Raw genomic sequence first — 20,369 nt, 5'->3', positions numbered from 1 at the left:
CTGAAGGACGCGCTGCTGGAGGAGACGCCCGTCGGCCCAGACCTTGCCGTCGCTGCCGCCGCCGCAGCGGCCTCGGCCGTCGTTGCCGCCGCCACCGCCTCAAGGCTGCCAGGGCCTTCCGGCAAAAACACCTCCCACCTTCGAGTCGACCTCCAGGAGCCGGGAAACTGACTCAGCGGCGGCGGCGGCGGCTGCAGTACCACCGAGGGGACCCCGCTGAGGGTTGCACCTTGAGTCCTGCTCGTACCAGCGCCGGCATGTACGGCATCGCCGCCTCCCGTAGCAGCAGTAGCAGCTGCCGCCGCCGCTGCCGCCGCGGAGCTCCCAGACGGCGACGACGCGAGCGGACTGTCGGCCTGTACGGGGGCCTCAAGGGGGCCGAACCGCAGCTGGGATTGGGATACGGATACCGCAGTACTGCCGGACGAGGTGGCGGCAGAGCTCTGGGAAGTGGGAGGTGGGGCGGGAGGGCCGAACCGTCGAGTGGGCTTGGCGCCCGGTGACTTGGCGGCTGACGCTGCATTGCCGTCACCGCCGACTGTGGCGGCTGCGGCGGCGCCGCTCATGCTCATGGTCGAGGGACGCACAGGCGGATGCGGCTGCTGGTGCGGTTGTTGAGATGGCGGTGGTGGTGCCGCGCGGTTCAGTCGAGAGCGGCGGAGAGCAATGAGGGACTCCAGTACCGGCAGCACAAGGCGGCTGTCCTGGGACGCCTCCGGGACGAGGTCGTTAAGTGCACCGGCAGCAGCAGACGCCGGAGTTTGCTCCGAGGTGATGCCGGCGGACGCACTTATGGAACATTTAATAACTTCTACTCTATTTTCTAGCTCGATGATTTTGGTCTTAGGTTCGGAGCTGTGTTCGCCCGGCGTGGTGAGCATGGGCTTGACGACATGCTCAATCGGAGTGCTGCCGCCTTCAAGTAGAGGTTGAGCCTGATCAAGCTGATCCTGAACATTACTATCGGTTGCTTGGAAGGCGGGAGCGTGTTTGGCCCTCTCCCGGTCAAGCACGCGACGCCGGGCGACGGCCAAGCGGACCTCGCACGCGCTCGGCGCAGTGTGATTCGGTATAGGTGATAAATCCGTTACGTTCGTCATGAAGTCTTCCAAGGGCTCCACAGACTGCATTAACACGCTGCTGACCGAGGCCATTGGGTGGGCACTCGTCCATTTGGGTACACCCTTCATAGCCAGGCTCTCCTCGCCGTCGATATCATCTACACCGTTATATGCAGAAGTTAAACATTTGAGCCGGGGAGAAACGTTAGTCCAAGTATCCGGCTGCCGAGGTTGAAATTTCCGAAAACAGGCAATTACCTCCGGCAGCCCGCATCTTTAGACGACCTTCCCGTGCATAATGCATAGCTGCTAGGTTGTGTGCTGCTTGGACCGGCATGTAGCTTGTAGTGTCCTCAATCCATAATGTTCGTCTAGCATGTAACATTTCTCTTGGCGGCAGGCAGGACGTGCTGGACGGGATTTCGAATTTAACAACAAGCCTGGCGCGGTCACCTCCCAATTCTTGCGCAAAGTTCAAGGTATACCAACAGCGCTTTTGCTAAGTTGAAAACGGTATCCAACCAACGAAAAGCGCAAATTCAGTTGCCCTATGCGTAGGGTAAGCTGCAAGTAATGCTTGCATCCAGTTAACGATTTGTCCCTGGTACTCAAATCTGCCAGGCGTCGTACGTTCCCTGACGTAACGGCCAAGCCTGAAACTCGGGTTACTAACGCATGTAAATATAGGCTCCAAGCTCTCCTACTCCTTGGGCAATCAATCAATTGTTTTTACAGTAAATTACCTTCACATTTGTGCCCCGAATCTAAAGTTTGCTTCGACATCGTGATTCGAAGGGGACACGTGTGCTGCAATACTTCCAAGCATCCTTGGCATTACAAGGAATGAAAGATATATTTCGGGGAATCTTATCTGTCAATATCCAAATTATAATTAAAGAAAACAAATGTTTTCTGTGTATTTGCCGGTGTGTTGGTGTGTACGGCTGGACCGCACAGGGCTAGCGCAAGTTGCAGGAGTGCGATGGAAAGAATAAATCTGCGAACTCATGTTGACAGTACTGGTTTTCATTGCAGCTTCTGCCTAACCTACAGCGTTCAGAAGCAGAGTTGCATCGGTAGGCTCTCTGTTCGGGCTGGAATCGTTGCCATAGCTATCTTTCGCGGCGTTTGTTAGATTACCACCAAAATACAGAAAAAATGGCAACCGTCGCGCGAACCTTTTAGCCGATGTAGATGCGTTGACCAGCCAGCTGTCCTTGAGGAGGCGGACACAGTCAAAACTGCTCTTGCCATGCTCGCCGACAACCCTCTGGCGCGCTTTTACAGGAAAACCAGGCATACATGATATCTACTTGTTGACAAAGCAGCGGCTGGCTGTGGCCGATGCATCATCGAACGCCCGCTCAAGGTGTAATGTTTTAGAGTCGTTTTACGACCTTTCGGATCTTTGTCAGGAGATCGTCGCGACCTTGGAGCTAGCGGAGCCCCTAATAGTTCCTACATGCAGACCATTTTGTCTACCATGCAAGTCCGAGCTTATCTCAAAGAGCTCTGTTTCTTCTTGGCCTCAGTCAGTCAGCTGCGCAAGTAAGCTCAGCTTGAGCTTCCCAGTTATTTGGACTGGTCCGATTCCCTTTCAGTTGGTACCCAAGCCTATGTGATCCGCCTCGCCTTGCTCGTCGTCGTCGTCGACATCGCCGGCATCGTCATCTTCCCCGTCTTGGCGTCTACTAACCCCACCTCCCCCACCGAGGACGAGCCTACTGCCTATGGGCTCCTCACAGCGCTGCTTCCGGCCTTCACCCTGTCCGATTTTGTAGGGACGGTTTGAGCAACAGGGCGGCAACAGCTTGACGCTGCGTGTGATGCGCGGCGGGACGCCTGCCCACCCGAGCAGCTGGAGGAGCTTGAAAAGGCCACAAACGATGCCACTACCGATGGTGCGCAGCTGTGAAGAGGATTGCCTCTCGTTAACTCTATCGCCTCCGCACGACGAACCTATACGGCATATTTCTGACACGCGCCAACATTCCACTCATTACTGTCCGGTTTGCGTGTTTCCACGACAACTCTGATGCATTCTACACAACTGGGATGTAATCATGTACGTAATCTTCAACGAAACGCCATCCGCAACGGATGCGGTCCTCCTCAGCAAACCAGTCCACATGGTAGAAATAGCGGAAGGGACCCCCCCCAATACCTGCACGGTCACTTAAAAAATTTGATATGCCTGAAGTGCGAGGTAGGGTGGTACTTACAAGCGATCTGCTTACAAGCGCCCTTGCGCCCTCGTATGCAGGTGCGGGATGCACACCCCTACGGCCACGTAACACACACACACACACTTGCTCGTGATAATCAATAATCTGTACCTCTGAACATCTTTCATGTAGAGTGGCAAATTCTGTGTGCATGTGGTCAACTGCCAAGACGTACATGCTGCTGCTCAACGCTGACCACCTCTCGACCCCACGATGATAGACTGCTCCTCCCTCCCCGGTGCACTGGAGCAGTTCGCCCAGCTGCAAGTGCATTTTGGCAACATTCACGTCTCACAAGGTCCTGAGCACAACGGCCTGCACGAGATATCTCGATAGGTGCTTACCTTCCACAGGCAGTTGCTTGGGCGCCACATCTGCCATCTTCACGTGTGGTGCACTTGCAAACAAAATCTGGAGCCCACTGTAACAACCACACTTGCAAACACCGCGACCTGCTGACTGCATCCAGCAGCTCCAAACAGCCTACCGTAGTACGAAGCTATGGCGGCAAGGAGTGATGATTCTACATTTTGGCAGACGGACTGAAGAGTATACGGCAGAAAAATTGGTATACGGCATCTGCAGGAATCCCTATTGATTACATCGACACACGCACCAGGCTCTGGACCTCTGGCCGCCCCGACCTCACCACCTCGCCATGAGGAACCCCATCCCGCATCTCAACTCGCAGAGCCTGTGGTGTGGGTTTGTGCAATGAATTGTGCGAAGTGAGGGTTCCACACCTCCTATGTAATTGATCACGCCAGAGCAGTAGGCAGGTTCGTTCAATACCATTAAGTGCCTCTAATACCTACTCTATCTGCCAGGTGCGTGCAGCAGACTCCTTAACCACAGGAGGAGAAACGACCGCAGCGACAGACGCCTTCATGGGCACCATGATTTGTACTAAATGGCCCTCTACTATTCCACCTATCCCGTGTCAGTATGATACACACATAAATATCTGTCAGATGCTGTCAACCAACCAACCAACCAACCGATGCCGTACGCTAGCTAGGACAGGACGGCAACCAGGGACGGATTGTATCACACAACATCCCCACTGCCACTCCCACCGCCAGCATAATGACGTGTTTCCTTTCCCATCAGCGTTTCACATATATTCATGCCAGCATACAATCCATGACACAAAAAAACTAATTTTTGTCTTCCCTGAATGATCTTTTCTGCTGGTAAGTTCTTGTGTCCAACATGTCCATCATCACCACCACCATCATCATAATCACCACCATCACCGATACCAAAAATGTCAATATATTCATCATCATCATCATCATCATCATCATGATCACCCCACATACTTGATGTTCTAAGACGATTCTAAAAATTGAAGGCACTGGTTCCGCACCTATTGCTTATCATGCCACCTTACCCCCAAACCCATCTCCTCCCCTCCTCACCACCATCCGACACCACGGATGCCTTTCACCCTTTCATCTCCACCATCACCATCACCACCCCGAACACCACCACCACCACCACTTCCAGTCCGGTTCTTAATATTTATTGGTTACCATACTATTGTTGGGTACTATATTGGAGTTAGATTTCAAAAGTGTTCATTTGGGTCCCTCTCGGGGATGTGTTCAGTGCTAATGGTGCTAACCAGGCCCCAGTGGTGGCGATGGTGTTGGTGATTCCTGTGGACATGCTAACGCCCTCGTGACGGTGGCAGGTACCAGTACCGGGCAGCTAACAGTGTATGGCAACTCGAGTAACACACGTGCCGTCGGATGATGATGCTGGACCAGTGTGTGCGAGTAATGATCCTCTATCCTCTGTGATAAGGAGGTGGATGCACCCCCATGCCGGTGGACGGTGACGAACCCTCCCGGCTGCTATGCGGGGTGAGAGGTCGGCGAGCAAACCGACCGGCCGACCGGGAGTGGAGCAGAGTGGTGCAGGTGTGCCGCCGTTGCCTGGTCCGGCGGCGGAAGGTTCCTCTGGATGTAGTTCGTGGTGGTGATGGTGGGGGGTTGCTGAACCCGAATGTATAGACACTAATAAGGGTTTGGCACCATTGGTAAGGCGCGACCATTGCCCCCGGGACATCCCGGGATCGATACCCGGTAGGGTCAAACGTCCTTCCGATGGTGGAAGGCAATGCGCCCCTAGTTGATGGACGGTGGTGACCTGGGATAAAGTTAACCCGCGAGCCGACCAGGAACGGAATTGGGCCGCTGTCGACCCGGCAGATTTCGTTGGATGCTGGTGGTGGGTACGGAACCTGAGCGATCCACTGAGAAGTTGACGAGGGTGACTGGATGAGGGTGCCCCGAAATACCCGCGGGGAAGGCAGGGTTTCGCAGGGTAGCTGCCACGGGCGAAGATACAACCCCCTGTTTCACACTGACTTCACAAAAGTCGGCACTCAACTCAACTCAACGCACGGGAGATGCGCGGGCGAGGGTGTTGCTCCCCTACTGGAAGGCATGCACTTGCCATTTACCATTAGCGTCGCTATATCACCACCAACACGCCATCACCATCGCCACCACCACCACCGCAGAAAGGCAGCCCGCATGCAAAGCAGCTAGTATGTCCGTCCACGTGTGCGTGCTTGGACAAAACGGTGTGTGATGTCGTACATTGCTCCCCCCCCCGGGGTTGGGGAGATGGCTGTCCTTGCTAAACATGACCAAATGAGCAACACGACACACGCACAAGCAGCATACAGACAAGCACACTAAGATAGACATAGACAGACAGACAGACGCCTGGACAAGGCAAGTGTGATGTGCTAACCGCGCCGTGTGGGCTAATGCAAGGCCGAGTCCAAAGAGCCGTACGGCCAGCTGGTACAGAAATACCCGGGGACATCATCGCGAGCCTCTGCGGGAAATTTTCATTTAAGCAGCACGTCTTTTTTTCTGCCCTCATCGCCCCAGCCATCGTTCTCGCTGTCGTACATGAGAGGCCAATGCAGGAAGCATCAACATACTACAGTTTGACAAAATACGATGCAGTACAGTACGACATCAATAATGCGTGTCCCAACATTACAACAGCACGAGCCCTCAACATGCTATCAATGGCAGTGGTGAGCACAACAATAACAACAGCAACAACGATGTTCCTGAAGGGAAGGGAAAGGAAGGAGAAAGGATCATATGGCCTTAGCTCCGCAGCTGCAATTAATGCTCCACCAACAACCCCGGTGCTGCTATATTGCCGTACGGTGTACTGCTTGCCGTACTGCTCGCCGTCTCACTTGGAAGCTCCTGCTGTTGGGAAGTTGTACGTGTGCAAATCACCGTAAATGATGCTCCTTTCACCTCGTGCACGTCTAAACACGGACGTCCCAACCCCGTACGGCACTACGTCGCCTCTGCCTCGTCCCCCTCTCCTACGCTGTTAACGTAGGGCTTTGGGAAGGATTATTACGAACACGTACGGACATACGGCAAAACGTACAACACGAAATGAATTTTGAAGCGCAAGCATACATCCACACACGAATTTTCCCAAACACCTTGCACACATACACACGCATACACGCGCCCAACATTGTAAGCGAACGGCATGATCAAAGCAAATGTATGTATGTATGTATGCATGTGCTTGATTGCAGGTGATTGATGGGCGGGGACGCGATTCTACACAGATCAAGATGTAAAGTGTTCATGGGATACATACATACATACATGCATACATACATACATACATACATACATGCATACACATACATATGAACGCTCTCTCTCCCGCGCTGGCGTTATGCGCCCCGCCGATCATCTTCGGAACACACATACATACATATATATAGGTCAGGCACTACTGGTAAGGCATGCACCAATGCCCCCGGAGGTTTCGGGTTCGAGACCTGTCAAGGTCAAAAATCCTTCCGATAGTGGAAGGTAAAGTGCCCCAAGTCGATGGACGGTAGTGACCTGGGATAAAGTTGACTTGCGAGCCGACCAGGAATGGAGTTGGGCCGCTGTCGACCCGGCAGATTCCGTTGGATGCTGGTGGTGGGTGCGGAACCTGAGCGATCCACTGAGAAGGTGACTATGGTGACTAGATGAGGGTGCCCCGAAATACTGGGGCAGGCAGGGTTTCGCAGGGTAGCGGCCGCAGGGTGAAGATATGACCCCCCTGTCCCACACATCATGCATGCTGCGATGGCGTTCACACATCTGACGCAACTCCCCCCTGCAGTGAGCATGACGCACTATATGCGTTAACGTTATGGCGCTCATTGTGGCGCTCCTTTCGAAAACATACATACATACATACATACATACATACATACATACATACATACATACATACAGCACACGCAAACACACACACAGACACACATATTCCTGGCAAAGCCCAACCACAATATATACAACAGCACACATACACCGCAACCGTTCTTCCAACTGACACCCAACCAACTCTTCTCGCCCACTTTCACGAGGCGCCCCCCGTTCCTAGCACCGCCGACCACATACGCAGAGTCACGCACCCCTCATACAACATTCGCAAAAGGGGAGAAGGGCAGGAGACAGCGCGGGAGGATATCTTACCAAAAACGTTTCAACCCGTCAACAATCAAACGTTCCACCGCCGACATTACCTCCATCCCCCCTCCCCCCTCCTCCTCATCCACGAGATTAACATCAAGAACGCCCACAGTAGCACACCCACACGTTTTTTCAATCCCCGAAATAAAACCAACCCCTGCAGTACGGTATGATAATTATACTAAAATTAAACTTCAAACCTTAGCTCCCCCCTCTCTTCACAGGGGCCCCCGCTGCCCCCTCCGAGGGGACAGGGGCCCTCCAACTGCACCCCCGCCGGCGCGAAGGCCCGTGGGGCTCAGCGGCTCGGAGGCGGCTGTGGACTTGCGCCGCGGGTAGCTGGACTCGATCGGGGGTAGCTGGACTAAATCCCTAGGGACGATGTACAACCCAGCTGTGCCTTGCTGCTGCTGGTGGTGTTGCTGTACCGGTGGCGGCGTCGGCGACGCCTGGCTGGCGGGCGGCGGCCCCGAGTGGGCCTGCTGCCCATTGCCGCTGGAGCGTCCCGTCGCGCTTGTACGGCCGTTGCCGCTGGTGCTGGAGCTCAGGGACAGCGCCGCCGCCGGGCGAACGCCGCCGACGCCAACGCCGTCGGTGGTGGCGGAACCGTGGACTGACGGCGGCAGTTCCTGGCCGCCGACGACGCCGCCGGCGCCAACTGGACCCGGTGCGCTCACAGCATTGGAAGCTGCCGTCGTGGCGGCGGCAGAAGCGCGGGAAGCGGCGGCGGTGCCTCCGCCTCCCGGAAACCATGACCAGCGTCCCTTTCCCAGCTTGTGTGTCCAGGCGAACAGCGCCTTCCCTCCGGCTCTGGAGGACTTGGATGTTGCGGGAGCTGCCGGCTGCTGCGGCTGTGGCTGCGTTTGCTGCTGCTGCTGCTGCTGCGCCGCTGCCGCCTTGCCCGGGCTCCCTCGCGCAGCGGCGGATGTGGCAGCGGCAGCAATGCCGCCGCCACCATGGCGCGTCACCGGCGGCGGCGACGCACCCCGGCCGCCGTGATTGTTGGTGTCGCCGCTTCCACCCGCCACCGCTGTCGTCGAAGGACCGCCGTTGGCGAGGCCGCGGGCGGCGGCCTGATGTCTGTTGGCGGTTTGTTGTGGCGGCTGCGTGAAGGAGTGCCCTGGAGAGCCCAGGACCGCGGAGGTGTTGTACGACCCTCTCCGAGCCGCCGACTCAAAGGTTCCGATACCGAGTGGGCTGTCGTCATCGTCTGGCGGCGGCGGCAGCGGCGGCGGCGGCGACACGGCGGAATGATGGCCCGAATGCTGCGTCTGCGCTGTCCGGAGGCTGCTGGCCTGCCGCCGCGGCGGCGCCGCCGACGCCTTGCCCATAGCCATCATGGAATCCATGGGGGCGGCAGCGCCGCCGCCACCGACCACGACCCTGCGCCGTGCGGGAACTGGAGGGCCACTTGGCAGGGAGCTTCCCTGCCTCGCCACACCGCCGCCGCCGCCGCCGCCCATGAAGGCCGACGTTACCGAGGCACGCAGTACATGCACAGAGGCCTGTCGTGAGTAGTTGTTGCTGCTACTGCCGCCGCTGCCGCCGCCGTGCACGTGGCCTCCGCCGAGGGAATGCCCGCCGCTGCCGTACCCCCCATGGGTGCTGAGGCCTTGCAAGAGACTATGAGACTGGTTGGCTAGACGTAGAGAGGGAGGTCGGGGAGACTCGTCTTGTTGCATGGCAAGCAAAGTCCGTAACACCGGCAGTACAAGGCAACCGTCCCGCTCGCCTCCCTCCCCGTCCCCCTCCCCCTCGCCCTCCCCTTCGCCTGCCGGGCCCGCTAAACTGCCGGGCATGCCGCCGGAGGAGGAGAGGGCGCCCAGGGCCGCGGCGGCGGACCCTGCGGTGCCGGCGCCGACGACATATGGGTGGTTGTACGAAGCCTTGCGTGAGTTGGGAAGCACGTTGGTTGCGGCACTGCTGCTGCCGCTGGCCGTGTTGGCGATACTGCACACTCCGTTATTTGTGTGCTGGTCGATGCCGGGGGAGAAGGACGCTGAGCGCTGCGGCAATTGAGTGCCGTCGGGCAGTGAGAGATCTTCTGGGAGCTGCAGGAGTCCCCGGGATTTGCGCTCCTCCATGACCACAGCGACCTCAACTGCAGTCGGTGCGTTCGGCTCTGCAGGTGGCAGTGAGCTGGTCATGGTTTGTTCCGCAGCGTGCGTGCGGAACAGGACGCTGTTGCGCGGGATGTCGTGGATTCCGGGTGCATCTTGGTTCGATGCGCTGCCTCCAGTTAGTCTTCCTCCATTAATTGATAGTTCCGTTCCGCTAATACGCATTATGGCTGCGGGTTGCCCAGCTCCGGTGTCCGTGCCCCTTACAAAGATGCTGCCATCGAAGCCTCCGTCGCCCAGGGCTGCTCCCGCAGGCGCTCCGTCATCAAGCTGCTCAAAATCCCAAAGGATATCCTCTCGCTCCTTTGAAGCCCAAGAGGCTCGCGCAGCGGCGGCTGCCGCAAATGCCAGGTTGACAGGCTGGACTTCGGACGGCGCTGGAGCCGAAGGCTCAACGACATACGTAAGGCGCACCATGTGTTATTTTCAAAGAGCTGTATCCGACCAGGGAAGGATGAATACCGGTCTTGCTCGACCAAGGTAGACGGAACTCTAGCGGGTCTCTCACAGACGCAGCCTGACAGGAATTAGTGGCGCATATGTATCAATACAGCACCTCTGGTTATAATGCGCCCTTTGTCCTTGTGGTTCTGGCAACTTAGAATCTCCTCTACTCATGACTTCAGCACCTATCTGCAAGGGAACAGCAGTGATAGTAATAAATTGCAATAGAAATGATAACAAACCTTATACCATGGCCGTTTTTTGACCTAAAATCTAGGCTAACGATAACGAGGAAGAAGTGCATCATGTACGATAAGGGCCGGGTAGGTATCCATTAGGATTGCCCAAAATCCTTTGAAGGTAAGAGCTTTGAAGGATCGGTTTGATATTTACTGGCGTTTTTTCATGTATTTTTTCCTCACGTGTATCTGTCCCAGTGACATTTCCTCAGCGACTCACGATTACGGTAATAATTCGCCTCCCGACAGCTCACGGTGTAACCCTCAGCCTAATGTGCTAAAACATCTTGCGTGACATTAAATGCCATGGTACACAAAACACTTTGGTGCCTCGACTTTAGGAAGCGATGAGCCCTGAGCGCTTCCCCGATGTTGTCCGTGTTTGTAAATTGAGATTTTGATCTTTACTCGCAGATATTCTGTTTTTGATAAAGAAGCGCAACTGAAAGTGAGAACATAGTGCATATTGTGTAAATGGTGGATTGAGCGGTTGGGAGCCAACGAACATGTTTTATCCGTTTGATGAATAACGTGTGGAGCCACGAGAGCACCTGCATGCTAGACCATGTTATACTGGTCTAGCATGCTACTCTTGTAGAGTCACGGATATGATGCAATCCTGTTGGTCACGTGTTCGCATGTTTACCAGTCTTAGGGTGTATTTCCAGTGCGGATTGACCTCGCGGAATTAACTCTCTGTCCTCCATCGATAACTTGCTCAAACGGCTAAGATGTTGGCAAACTTTCCTCGCCTTTTTATGGAACGAAACTATGTGGTAAGCTTGTACCAAGGACTTCCGTGCCCTAACCCCTGGCCTTAATCCGCACTGGAAATAGACCCTTACGGCCGCGGGCAGGCTCCCATGCAAAGCAAAGTCATCATCATCGGTTGGACGCGTATGTAAAAAATACACTTTCTATATAATAAGTTTTAAGGATGCACCAAGAGTCTTTGATTCCCACAATTGCCTTCATGTTTATTAAAACTTATGGGAGCAGCTGCGCCGCCTGGCTGCTGCGGCGGTCGCGCTTGCTTGCACTCGCTTCTTAGCACCGGCAACAGGAACGGGACTAGATCAAAGATCAAACAGCGCAGTCTCAATAACCTTTCCAGCTACCGCTACCTGGTGCTACCGGGACCCTTGCAGACTACTTCTTTTCTCTTAGCATGCGACTCCTGCTGCTTTCCCGCCTAGATGCATGTCGATGCATCTCCGACCATGCTGTCTCGCGCTTTTGGGAAAGCGGTTTGAATTTAGGAGAGCTCCTCCTCGTCCGAAAAGACATGCTCCGGATGCGCGAAACATGCGCTGTACATTAGCAAATCAACCTACACACAAGCAGTAGGGACTTGCCCAACCAAGGAAAGTGCAATCTACGTAACAACGACAACAACAAGAAACAATAAATAAATTGAAAACAGTGCAACGGCAAGGGCGCAACAACAACAAAAAAGCAAACGTAAATCCAAAAAAGCAAAGCAACAGCACCCTATTCATCCCTGTTTCCAAAAAAAAGCGGGGACAGCACCGGCAGCAGCACTTTATGCTCGCAAACACCACAAACGTTAAAGCATGCCGCTAAAAGAAAGCCGCCTCCAAACCGCTCCACCTTTGCCGCGCCCCATCCCTGGGCCCCCGGCGTCATGATCTCACCGTCCGGGGGTTTGGGCACATCACAGGACATAACATGAACACCGCCAAAGGCGTCCCAATGACGTCAGGTCGTACGCCGTCGTCCTCATCGGCGCCACGCCTACCAAACTACACACGGCCGTGAAGGCCTCTTTGGCGGCAGCGAATGGGGGGGGGTGAATGGGGTAATGGCGCTTGCTGACATTACTATGATGATGGTGGAGCTGCAGCCCAGCCCAGCCCAGCCCAGCCCGAATCCAAATGGATGTATTTACGACGCCGTGCAGTACATTCCCGTCCCATACATTGTTGCACCTCCGCCATCTCGTGCCCGTGTCTTTGAATAACCGTCGTGTGATGTCCCAAAAGTTCCCCTCACCAACACCTAACTAATGTATGTATGTATGTATGTATGTGTGGCGGGGGGAAAGGGGCTTTCTGCGTGCTTCTCGCGCATCACACTCCAACATCCAACACCCTTCGAACACCTTTGGTGTCGAAACATGAGTTTTTGCCCACAGCGACAACTGCGCTCTCCTCTCCTCCCTCCCCCCTCCCGCCTGCAATATCAAGTGGCCGCACACACCGCCTCCCTTCTACTCGCCGCGCGGTGCGGTGTTCAGGCACCAACCAGCCACCGACGTCAGTAATTCCACAACCGCAAAATCAGCTGGATACGGCAAAATGAGTTGGCAGTTAACCATCACAATGTGCTATTAAACGCAGTGGCGCGTCATGTTACGCACTTCTCAGAGACCAGTACAGTTCAGCATTCGCTGTACGGCAAAAGCGCGGCAACCCAAACCATGCCTCATGGTACACAAAGACACATTTCACCTAAAGGCAGTTTCCTGCACATCGATTTAGTGCAGCTGCACGCGCATGTGCACAACTGTATGTATATATGTGTATATGTGTGTTTTCGCTGCCCTACAGACATACATAGCAGTCAGCAAGCAGCGGCCGCGCTGATATCATCTGGAACGGCGAAGAGACGCCTTCGGCCGTACATACATACATACATATATCAATCAGCACGTGGGGATAGCGGATCCACTGGGTACGCTGGACGGATCCACGCAAAGACTTTTCATTATACACATACAGACATACAGACATACCTGCATAACACACGTGAGAGTGCGTGTGCTCGGTCGGGATTTATGTGTAGTGCCGGTGCAGCAACAGCGACTACCCGCCTAACCACTTAGGGTGACTTAGGTTTGTTGTTGTAATAGTTTGTATAATAAAACACAGTGCGTGTGTGTATGTATGTGTGTATGTATGTGTGTGTGACTACATCGTGACTCTGCGCCAAAGCGCACGGCAACGAGGCGCGACTGCACGAAATGTACAACACTTTCACCACTATCTACACAACCATAATCAAACTGCTGCTCCTACTACCCTGCGAGATATTTACATCTGCCTGCGCGAAGGGCCCTCCGCTGCTTATATACTATCAGCCACCCAGCCTGCTCTGTGTCATTGAAAACATTTATTGCCGACATAATAATACCATGATGATGGTGATGATAATGGAGATAAAGGCCCCGGGAGCCCTAAGGCCCAACTTGGCCTGGGCCTGGACCTGCCAACCCGGACAGCACACGGACCAGGGCGGCGAAGACGGCAGTGCAGTGCAGTGCAGTGCGGCCCCCACCGGTGTCTGACATGGGAGGTCGGCCTCTAGCCGTGCGGCCCCGCGAGGGGCCTAACAGCCCTCGCGCCGTCACATTTCACATTGCTCCATTGAACGGTTTTGCGCATGGAGAGCGGCGGTAGCGGTAGCGGTAGCGGTAGCGGCGGGAGAAGGCTGTTGCTGCTGCTCGAAAGCTGCAGACAGCAGCCCGCGACGGCTGCGCGACGACGGCGGCAAGGACGGCGGAACAGGCTGGCGGCGGCGTACGACGCCCGCAACGGCAGCGGCAGAGTCTGACGGACCGACGAGGCAGCCAGCTAGGTCCGCGGGTACGGCACATTGGGGCTGTGGGCCGTCCGAGGCGCCAGGGACTTGATCCTCGTGTTGCTGCGGCTGTAGCTGTAGCTGGGGCGCATGTTGAACAACCGAGGCTACTGGTGGTGGGGACTGTACGGCGGCGGCGGCGGGGAAATACGGTGCAGTGGCGGCAGCTCCAAGCGGGGCCCGTACAAAGGCCGGCAGGGCCTCCGCCACCGCCGGAGTCGCCGGCGAAGGTGATCCTGCCGGGCCAACGGCAGTAGCAGCAGTATTAGTAGTGTTCGCAGTTGCAGTCCGAGGGGAAGATAGCGCCGGCAAGGTTGTTCCGGAAGGCATATGTAAGACGTTTGTGGCGGACGCCATCACCGGTGGCCACGCCTGCAGCTTTGTTGCCGGCGACGCCGCTGCTGCTGCCACCGCCGTGGGAATCGCCGATCCTGCCAGGCAAGCCTGGTGCGCCAGGGGCGACAAGGTGGAATTTGCTGTTCCCTGCTGCTGCTGCTGCTGCTGCTGCTGCGGGGCTGCTGCTGCTTGCATTGCTGCGGGGCTGCCGCTGCAGGCTGCAAATCCCGGAGTCGCCGCCGCCGCGACCGGTTCCAATTGCGACGGCGACGGCGACGGCGTTGGCAGAAGCTTGGCAACGAGAAGCAAGTGCTCCGCGCTGCCGGTCGTGGCGTCGCGGCAGTAGTGAAGCTGTAGCGCTCCTGCTACAGCGCCGCCTCCGCCTCCGCTAGACCGGAGTGATGCCGGCGGAAGAAGACCGCCGCCGTGTCCCTCACCGCTGGTCGCAACTGCCGTACCATGAACCGCCGCAACCGTACGGCAGCTTGTGCTGGTACAGCTGCTTGTCCGCAGCTGCGACACTGCAGCGGCATCGCCGACGCCGCCGTCGGCTGTGCCGCCGGGGCCCGAGCGCCCCGTCAGGAACGGCGGCGGCTGATTTCTCAACCATGCCGGAAGAAAGCGACCAAGTCCATGTGGCGAGTGTTGATGTTGCTGCTGCTGCTGTTGGTGTTGGTGTTGATGTTGTTGTGTCCCAGGCTGCGGTTGGGACCAGCTGTCGAATTCGTCGTGGCTGTCCGTAAAGAAACTGTGCCCCGGCTGACGGGGTCGCGGGCCCAGGTCGCCGTCGACGCTGGCGCGTACGGCCTTGAACTGGTTGCTGTGGCATGGCTGTAGCGGCGGCAGACGCAGGCTGATTCCGCCGCCGCCGCCACCACCGTCCGCCACGTCATCAGTGCTACAGTCACTGGACTTATCACTGATGTCGCTGACGTCGATTACCGCTCGGGGCGCATCGCGCGTGAGGCTAGGTGTTGGTACGACACGGTACGACGACGTGCTGCGGTCGCGGTCGCGGTCACTGAGTGCCGGGCTGTTAGCGACTGTGGAGGTGCCGCTGTTGGCGGCGGCGCCGGCGGCGCCGGCGGCCGCCGCGACCAGGGGTAGCCGGTAGCTCTCCAGGGATTGCCGACGACCTTGTTGGTGCTGATGGTTGAGGTGGTTGTGATGGTGTAAGTGGTTAAGGTGGTTGTGGAAAAATGGTACCTGCTGCGGCTGTAGGGTGGCGCGGCGTGGCATCAGCGCGCAGGGAAGTGTCCGGGTGCTGCCGCTGCCAGTATTGCCGCCGCCGCCGCCGCCGGCAACACAAAGCAGTACCACGTTGGGCGCACCGGCGGCGCCGGCGCCGGACGTATCTGACGGTGGCAGCGGCGGCGCTGCTGCCGGCGCCGCCGCGGTCGGCATTACAGCCACTACCCCCACGCCCGGAGGGTGTGGATACGGGCTATGGCCGTGAAGATTTTGGTTTTGGTTTTGATTTGGGTGCGGGTGTTGTTGTCGCTGCGCGGACCAGACACTGTCCCCCGTAGAGCGATTTCTCCTGGAAGCGATTCTGATCTCGTCGTTGGGCGGAGCGACACCGGCACTGGGCAGCATTGTCGCTACGTAGGTGCTCAGCAGCGGCGCGGTCTCCCCTTCGTCGTCGCCAGACGTCCACGAACAGCCGCCGCTACAGCCGCTGCCGCCGGCAGGGCCTCCCTCTTCGCAGGCGGGGTTACCCTGGAGGGGCTGTAGCAGCGAGGAGGAGGAGGAGCAGGGGGAGGCGGCACGTGTCGTCGGCGGCTGTACTTGGCCCTGTCCCACTGCCACCGCCACCGTGGGCCTCCTAGGGGAGATGACGGCGCCGACGCTGCTGCTGCTGGCGGCGGCGGCGGGACAAATCGAGCTGACGTCATTGCCGCTGCTGACGTTGCTGCCGCTGGGGCGGAGAGGCCCGGGAGATTGCGCGCTGTGGAGGGTCCCTGCTACTGCCGGGGTAGCGTTAGTAAGTGTGTGTGTTACAGCGTTAGTGGACGTCGGTGGCTGCTTGAGTAAAATTCCTTCGATGTCTTCGCTGCGGCGATGGTACGACATGTTTTGCTGTTGAGCCTTGGAGGGTGTGAAGTTGGGTTCGGGTGCTGCTGCTGGCACGGCGGCAGGGTCGGGGGCCTGGCAACCCGGGGCCCCTAGACCGGCTACCCAGGCGCGCGTGTCGCGCAGCTTATCTGGTTGGGCTGCATCAGTGAGCGCCGCAAGTCCGGTTGATGTGAGGTGAGCTCCGCGGTGGTGGGATGTTTGGGCATGCGAGTCGAGAGCTGCCGAAGAGCCGTCGTCGTTGCTCATCGAGCTTTCGACTTGCTGCGGTGTTGGCGGATAAATGATTAAACTGGGCGACCCTGTGGATGTCATAACCTTTCGTCCATGAGTAAAGACGACGGTTTGACATTCGTTCATTTGTTCGGTACGCTGGGTAGCTGGAGTCATAGGTACAGTTTATGTACAAAATAAACAGGTTATCAGATGGTGTAGGACAGTTGCCCAGTTGGTAATCGTCCCTGCAAGGAGAGGTGACGGCCGGTGGCAGAGGTAAGACGCCTTACTCGGCGCCGGCATCCGGGGTTCTAAATCGAGAAGTCTACAAAATTTATACCGGGTTAGTATAGCAGCACATAAATATGGGATAAAAAGCTTTAGAAGCCGAACCTTTGAAATAACGCGGAATCTCCCCTTTGCCTCCATGCAAAAGAGGGGAAAGCCTCATTTGCAACCCGCGCGCAGGCTTCAAAAATGCATTCCAGTTTCGCGGGAAAGCTCCATCTTATTACCTTCTTAATAATCCGTGCAAATTCGCTGCAGCCTTCAAGCGCTGTGCTGCCTGGAAGTCACCGTGTACCCATCCCGAAGCACAGCCGACATGGAGGTTTTAAAGCCCAAGATATCACAAACAACATAAGTAACATTCAGGACTTCAAAAGCTGCCCCAAGCTGAAAGGTACAAACGGCGTGCACGCTTCACCGCCACAAGTCAGTATTAGAAATCGCTGTCACAGTTGAGAGAACTACGAATAGTCACAAAAGGACAACGCTAAAAGCAAATATTAACTCATTACTGTTGATCTTCTCCTCTGGACGAAAGGTATAATAGTGTACGACTAGTAATGCGACGTAGGAGCCAGCGATGCGGACGCAGGGCATGACCCGAGTAAATTCATCTTTCCGGGATCAGCAAATAACATGATTAATCGAAAGGTTAACTGCTCCATACCTGAAGTTGGTAGGGCTTAACGATTTGCGCGTCGCATCATACCGTATGCATTAGCAAGGTAGCAATTATTTAAGTTTTATGGCTAGTTTAGGAGATCAGAATGAGTTATTCAGTCAGATCAGACTGTGAGCTGCTCTAGGCCTCAACGTATCAACGGCTTGCCGACGATGCACATTCGCTTCACGCCGGGTTACTTGTCACCTTCCTTAAGAAAATCACATGTCATATAAAAATAACACAGCATTGCATTATTTTTGCGGATCCTAGTAGAAAGTGCGCAAGCGTGGAAGCAGTAACAATCTTAAGCGCAATGGGCCATCCCTCGCCTCCCATAGTCCGTGGCTAACAAGTAGCAACAACAATTAAGGCATCCTAAAGCTATAAGTATAAAACGCCTGAAAATCAAACGCCGTCACATCTGAGTCATCAGAGAGCCGCTGGACATAAATTATACTGAAAACTGTATTCAATAAGAAGGCGATGGCCATGCACAACAGGCGCATCCATACTATATCCGCAATTTTCACAAAAGTTAAGGTAACCTGTGCACATGGTATGATATGCTGCGGCAGCTTGGGTCTTAACACTTCAAATCATCCAACTTGTCAACTGAAGTACTCCAACCCGTCCACGCAAAAGCAATCGCAACAACCATTTCTCCAACCCCACGTCCTCCTTCCCCGCCTGGCCAACAACCCCAGCCTCAGCGCCACCACAAGCCTTTCCACCCATCCACCCCAACCGCACCAATACACACACATCAACACACAACACACACACCAACACACACATACATGCACACCTCCTTCGAAGCTCCCCACAGCCCCCGAGACTACCCGCCGAGAAACGCAACCAAGGATGATGATGACGACGATGACGACGATGACGACAACGATGATGATGATGATGACAATGTTAATTATGAGCGACTCCGAAACCATCATAAAATGTAAACGGCATTGGTATATAAATGGATATACCGCCAAAGCCTGCATGCATCCAACAGGCCGCTTAAAGCGTCGTTTACCCTCCCCCTCCCGCACCAACCGAGTGGGTGGGCCCCCAGCTCCACCTCGCCCCCAACCCCCATTACCGCTCCCGCTCCCCCCTGCACGATGCGAGATCCCCACTCGGCCACCACCCACCACCGCAAGTTGCTCAGCGAGTACCACCGACACCAACAGGGCCACATTCGAAAGAAACATCCGTCCTTGCCGTCGTCATTACGTCTATTAACGCCGTACACGGTGCGGTACGGTACGGTCACGGTACGGATGCATTCATGCGAGAGGCGAACGGAACGGGGAGAGCAACGAGCGAGGGAGAGGGCCCTTCTCCGCGCGCGACATGGGGGTCTAAGTATATACAAGAAACATAAATGTGAAAAGTAAATTTAAATTTGTGAATGGATGTGCAATAAATCGAAGCCCGTCCTCTTCCTCCTCCTCCCTCGCCTGGGCGCTGTCAAAGGCATTGGCCCCCCAAGCTCCGATCACGACCGATCCCAACTCTAATCCGGTCTGACAGAAGGCATTGGCCGTCCAGGAATTTCTTTACTTGTACTTTTAACTCTTTGATTTCACAAACACCGGTAAACACCCACCCGCCCGAAAGGCCATATGCGCATTTGATGCATGCCGTTTTGTGTCGGATTGAAAACCCTAAAACAGCTTATCAGTAAACCATTCATTCATTTGTGGCCAAAAGGGAAACGATTTTATCAATGATTTGGACGATCGCCTGTTGCGGAGCGCGTTGGAGATGCGCCCTGGAGCTCCGGGGCGTTGCGCGCTGTGGGGCCGGAGACCGGGACAGTGACGGAACAGTGACGGCGACTGACAGCGTTTGTGAAGGGTGGTGCGAGTGCGTGTGCGTGTGCGTGTGAGTGATCCTGATCCGCCCTCCGAGGAGAAGTAAAGGGAGGAGGAGGAGTACAACCACCTGTACGACCACCTCTTCTCGTATATAGTCATCACATGCAATTGCTAGCCTCGTTCTGCTCGTCACGTCGTACAGACGTACACAGAAAATTATTGTCTGTTAATGGGCCCTGCTGCTCCGACCGGGGTTTCGCGGCGGGCCCCCGGAGCCCCGGCCTGGCGCCATGCCCAAGTACGACGCGCCGCCGCCACCGCCGCCACCGCCGCCGGCATTGGGTGCGCCGCCGCCGGGCAGGGGCGCGCGAGGTGGCCGGTGGTGGTGGTGCTGGCTGCCGTGTCCACCGTTGCGATGGTGGTGGTGATGGTGGTGATGATGGTGGTGATGATGAAGTTGGTTGAGGTGGCCAGCGGCGTCTGACCCGGAAGCCAGGGCCTGCAGCAGACTGACGCCGCCACTCAGCCAGGCCGTACTGCTACTGCCAATGGCACCCATTCCGCTACTGCCACCCGCCGCCAGACCCGACGGTGTACTGACGGGACGCACAGCTGCGACGCTACTGCTTGGTCGCGGCTGCACAGCGCCTGACTGGGCCCCACATGCACCGGCGGCTGCGGCGGCTGTAGCAGCAGACGTGCTGAGAGCCGCCGTCGACATCGTCGGTGTGTGGGCTTCCGACGGAATCCCAAG

The 20,369-nt window shown here is 56.2% G+C and overlaps 4 protein-coding genes across 4 annotated transcripts in view; all 4 read right to left on the bottom strand.

Annotated features, from left to right (window-relative positions):
• VOLCADRAFT_98119 (uncharacterized protein) overlaps positions 1-4,371 on the bottom strand; it is a gene marked incomplete at both ends in the record, with an annotated part of 6,298 nt that extends 1,927 nt beyond the window's left edge. Inside the window, 5 exons of the mRNA XM_002956999.1 lie at positions 139-191; positions 248-1,219; positions 2,763-2,826; positions 3,903-3,980; positions 4,363-4,371. Coding sequence (XP_002957045.1) covers positions 139-191; positions 248-1,219; positions 2,763-2,826; positions 3,903-3,980; positions 4,363-4,371 — 1,176 coding nt within the window. The remainder of the gene's footprint in view (positions 1-138; positions 192-247; positions 1,220-2,762; positions 2,827-3,902; positions 3,981-4,362) is intronic.
• Positions 4,372-8,036: 3,665 nt separating this feature from the next.
• On the bottom strand, positions 8,037-10,355 carry VOLCADRAFT_98118 (uncharacterized protein; the record flags this gene model as incomplete). The annotated part of the gene is made up of 1 exon (XM_002956998.1): positions 8,037-10,355. One exon carries the CDS (start codon positions 10,353-10,355, stop codon positions 8,037-8,039), a length of 2,319 nt encoding a protein of 772 aa, XP_002957044.1.
• A 3,859-nt stretch (positions 10,356-14,214) lies between these two features.
• VOLCADRAFT_98117 (uncharacterized protein) lies at positions 14,215-16,879 on the bottom strand (the record flags this gene model as incomplete). Its single annotated transcript, XM_002956997.1, has 3 exons — positions 14,215-14,328; positions 14,807-16,285; positions 16,346-16,879. 3 exons carry the CDS (start codon positions 16,877-16,879, stop codon positions 14,215-14,217), a joined length of 2,127 nt encoding a protein of 708 aa, XP_002957043.1.
• Positions 16,880-19,521: 2,642 nt separating this feature from the next.
• VOLCADRAFT_98116 (uncharacterized protein) overlaps positions 19,522-20,369 on the bottom strand; it is a gene marked incomplete at both ends in the record, with an annotated part of 3,627 nt that continues 2,779 nt past the window's right edge. The window contains 3 exons of the mRNA XM_002956996.1: positions 19,522-19,592; positions 19,865-20,010; positions 20,101-20,299. Of these exons, the coding sequence (XP_002957042.1) occupies positions 19,522-19,592; positions 19,865-20,010; positions 20,101-20,299 (416 nt within the window). The remainder of the gene's footprint in view (positions 19,593-19,864; positions 20,011-20,100; positions 20,300-20,369) is intronic.

This window comes from Volvox carteri (assembly GCF_000143455.1).
Source record: "Volvox carteri f. nagariensis unplaced genomic scaffold VOLCAscaffold_68, whole genome shotgun sequence".
Taxonomy (NCBI): Eukaryota; Viridiplantae; Chlorophyta; class Chlorophyceae; order Chlamydomonadales; family Volvocaceae; genus Volvox; species Volvox carteri.
This window is presented reverse-complemented; position numbering and strand designations above follow the sequence as displayed.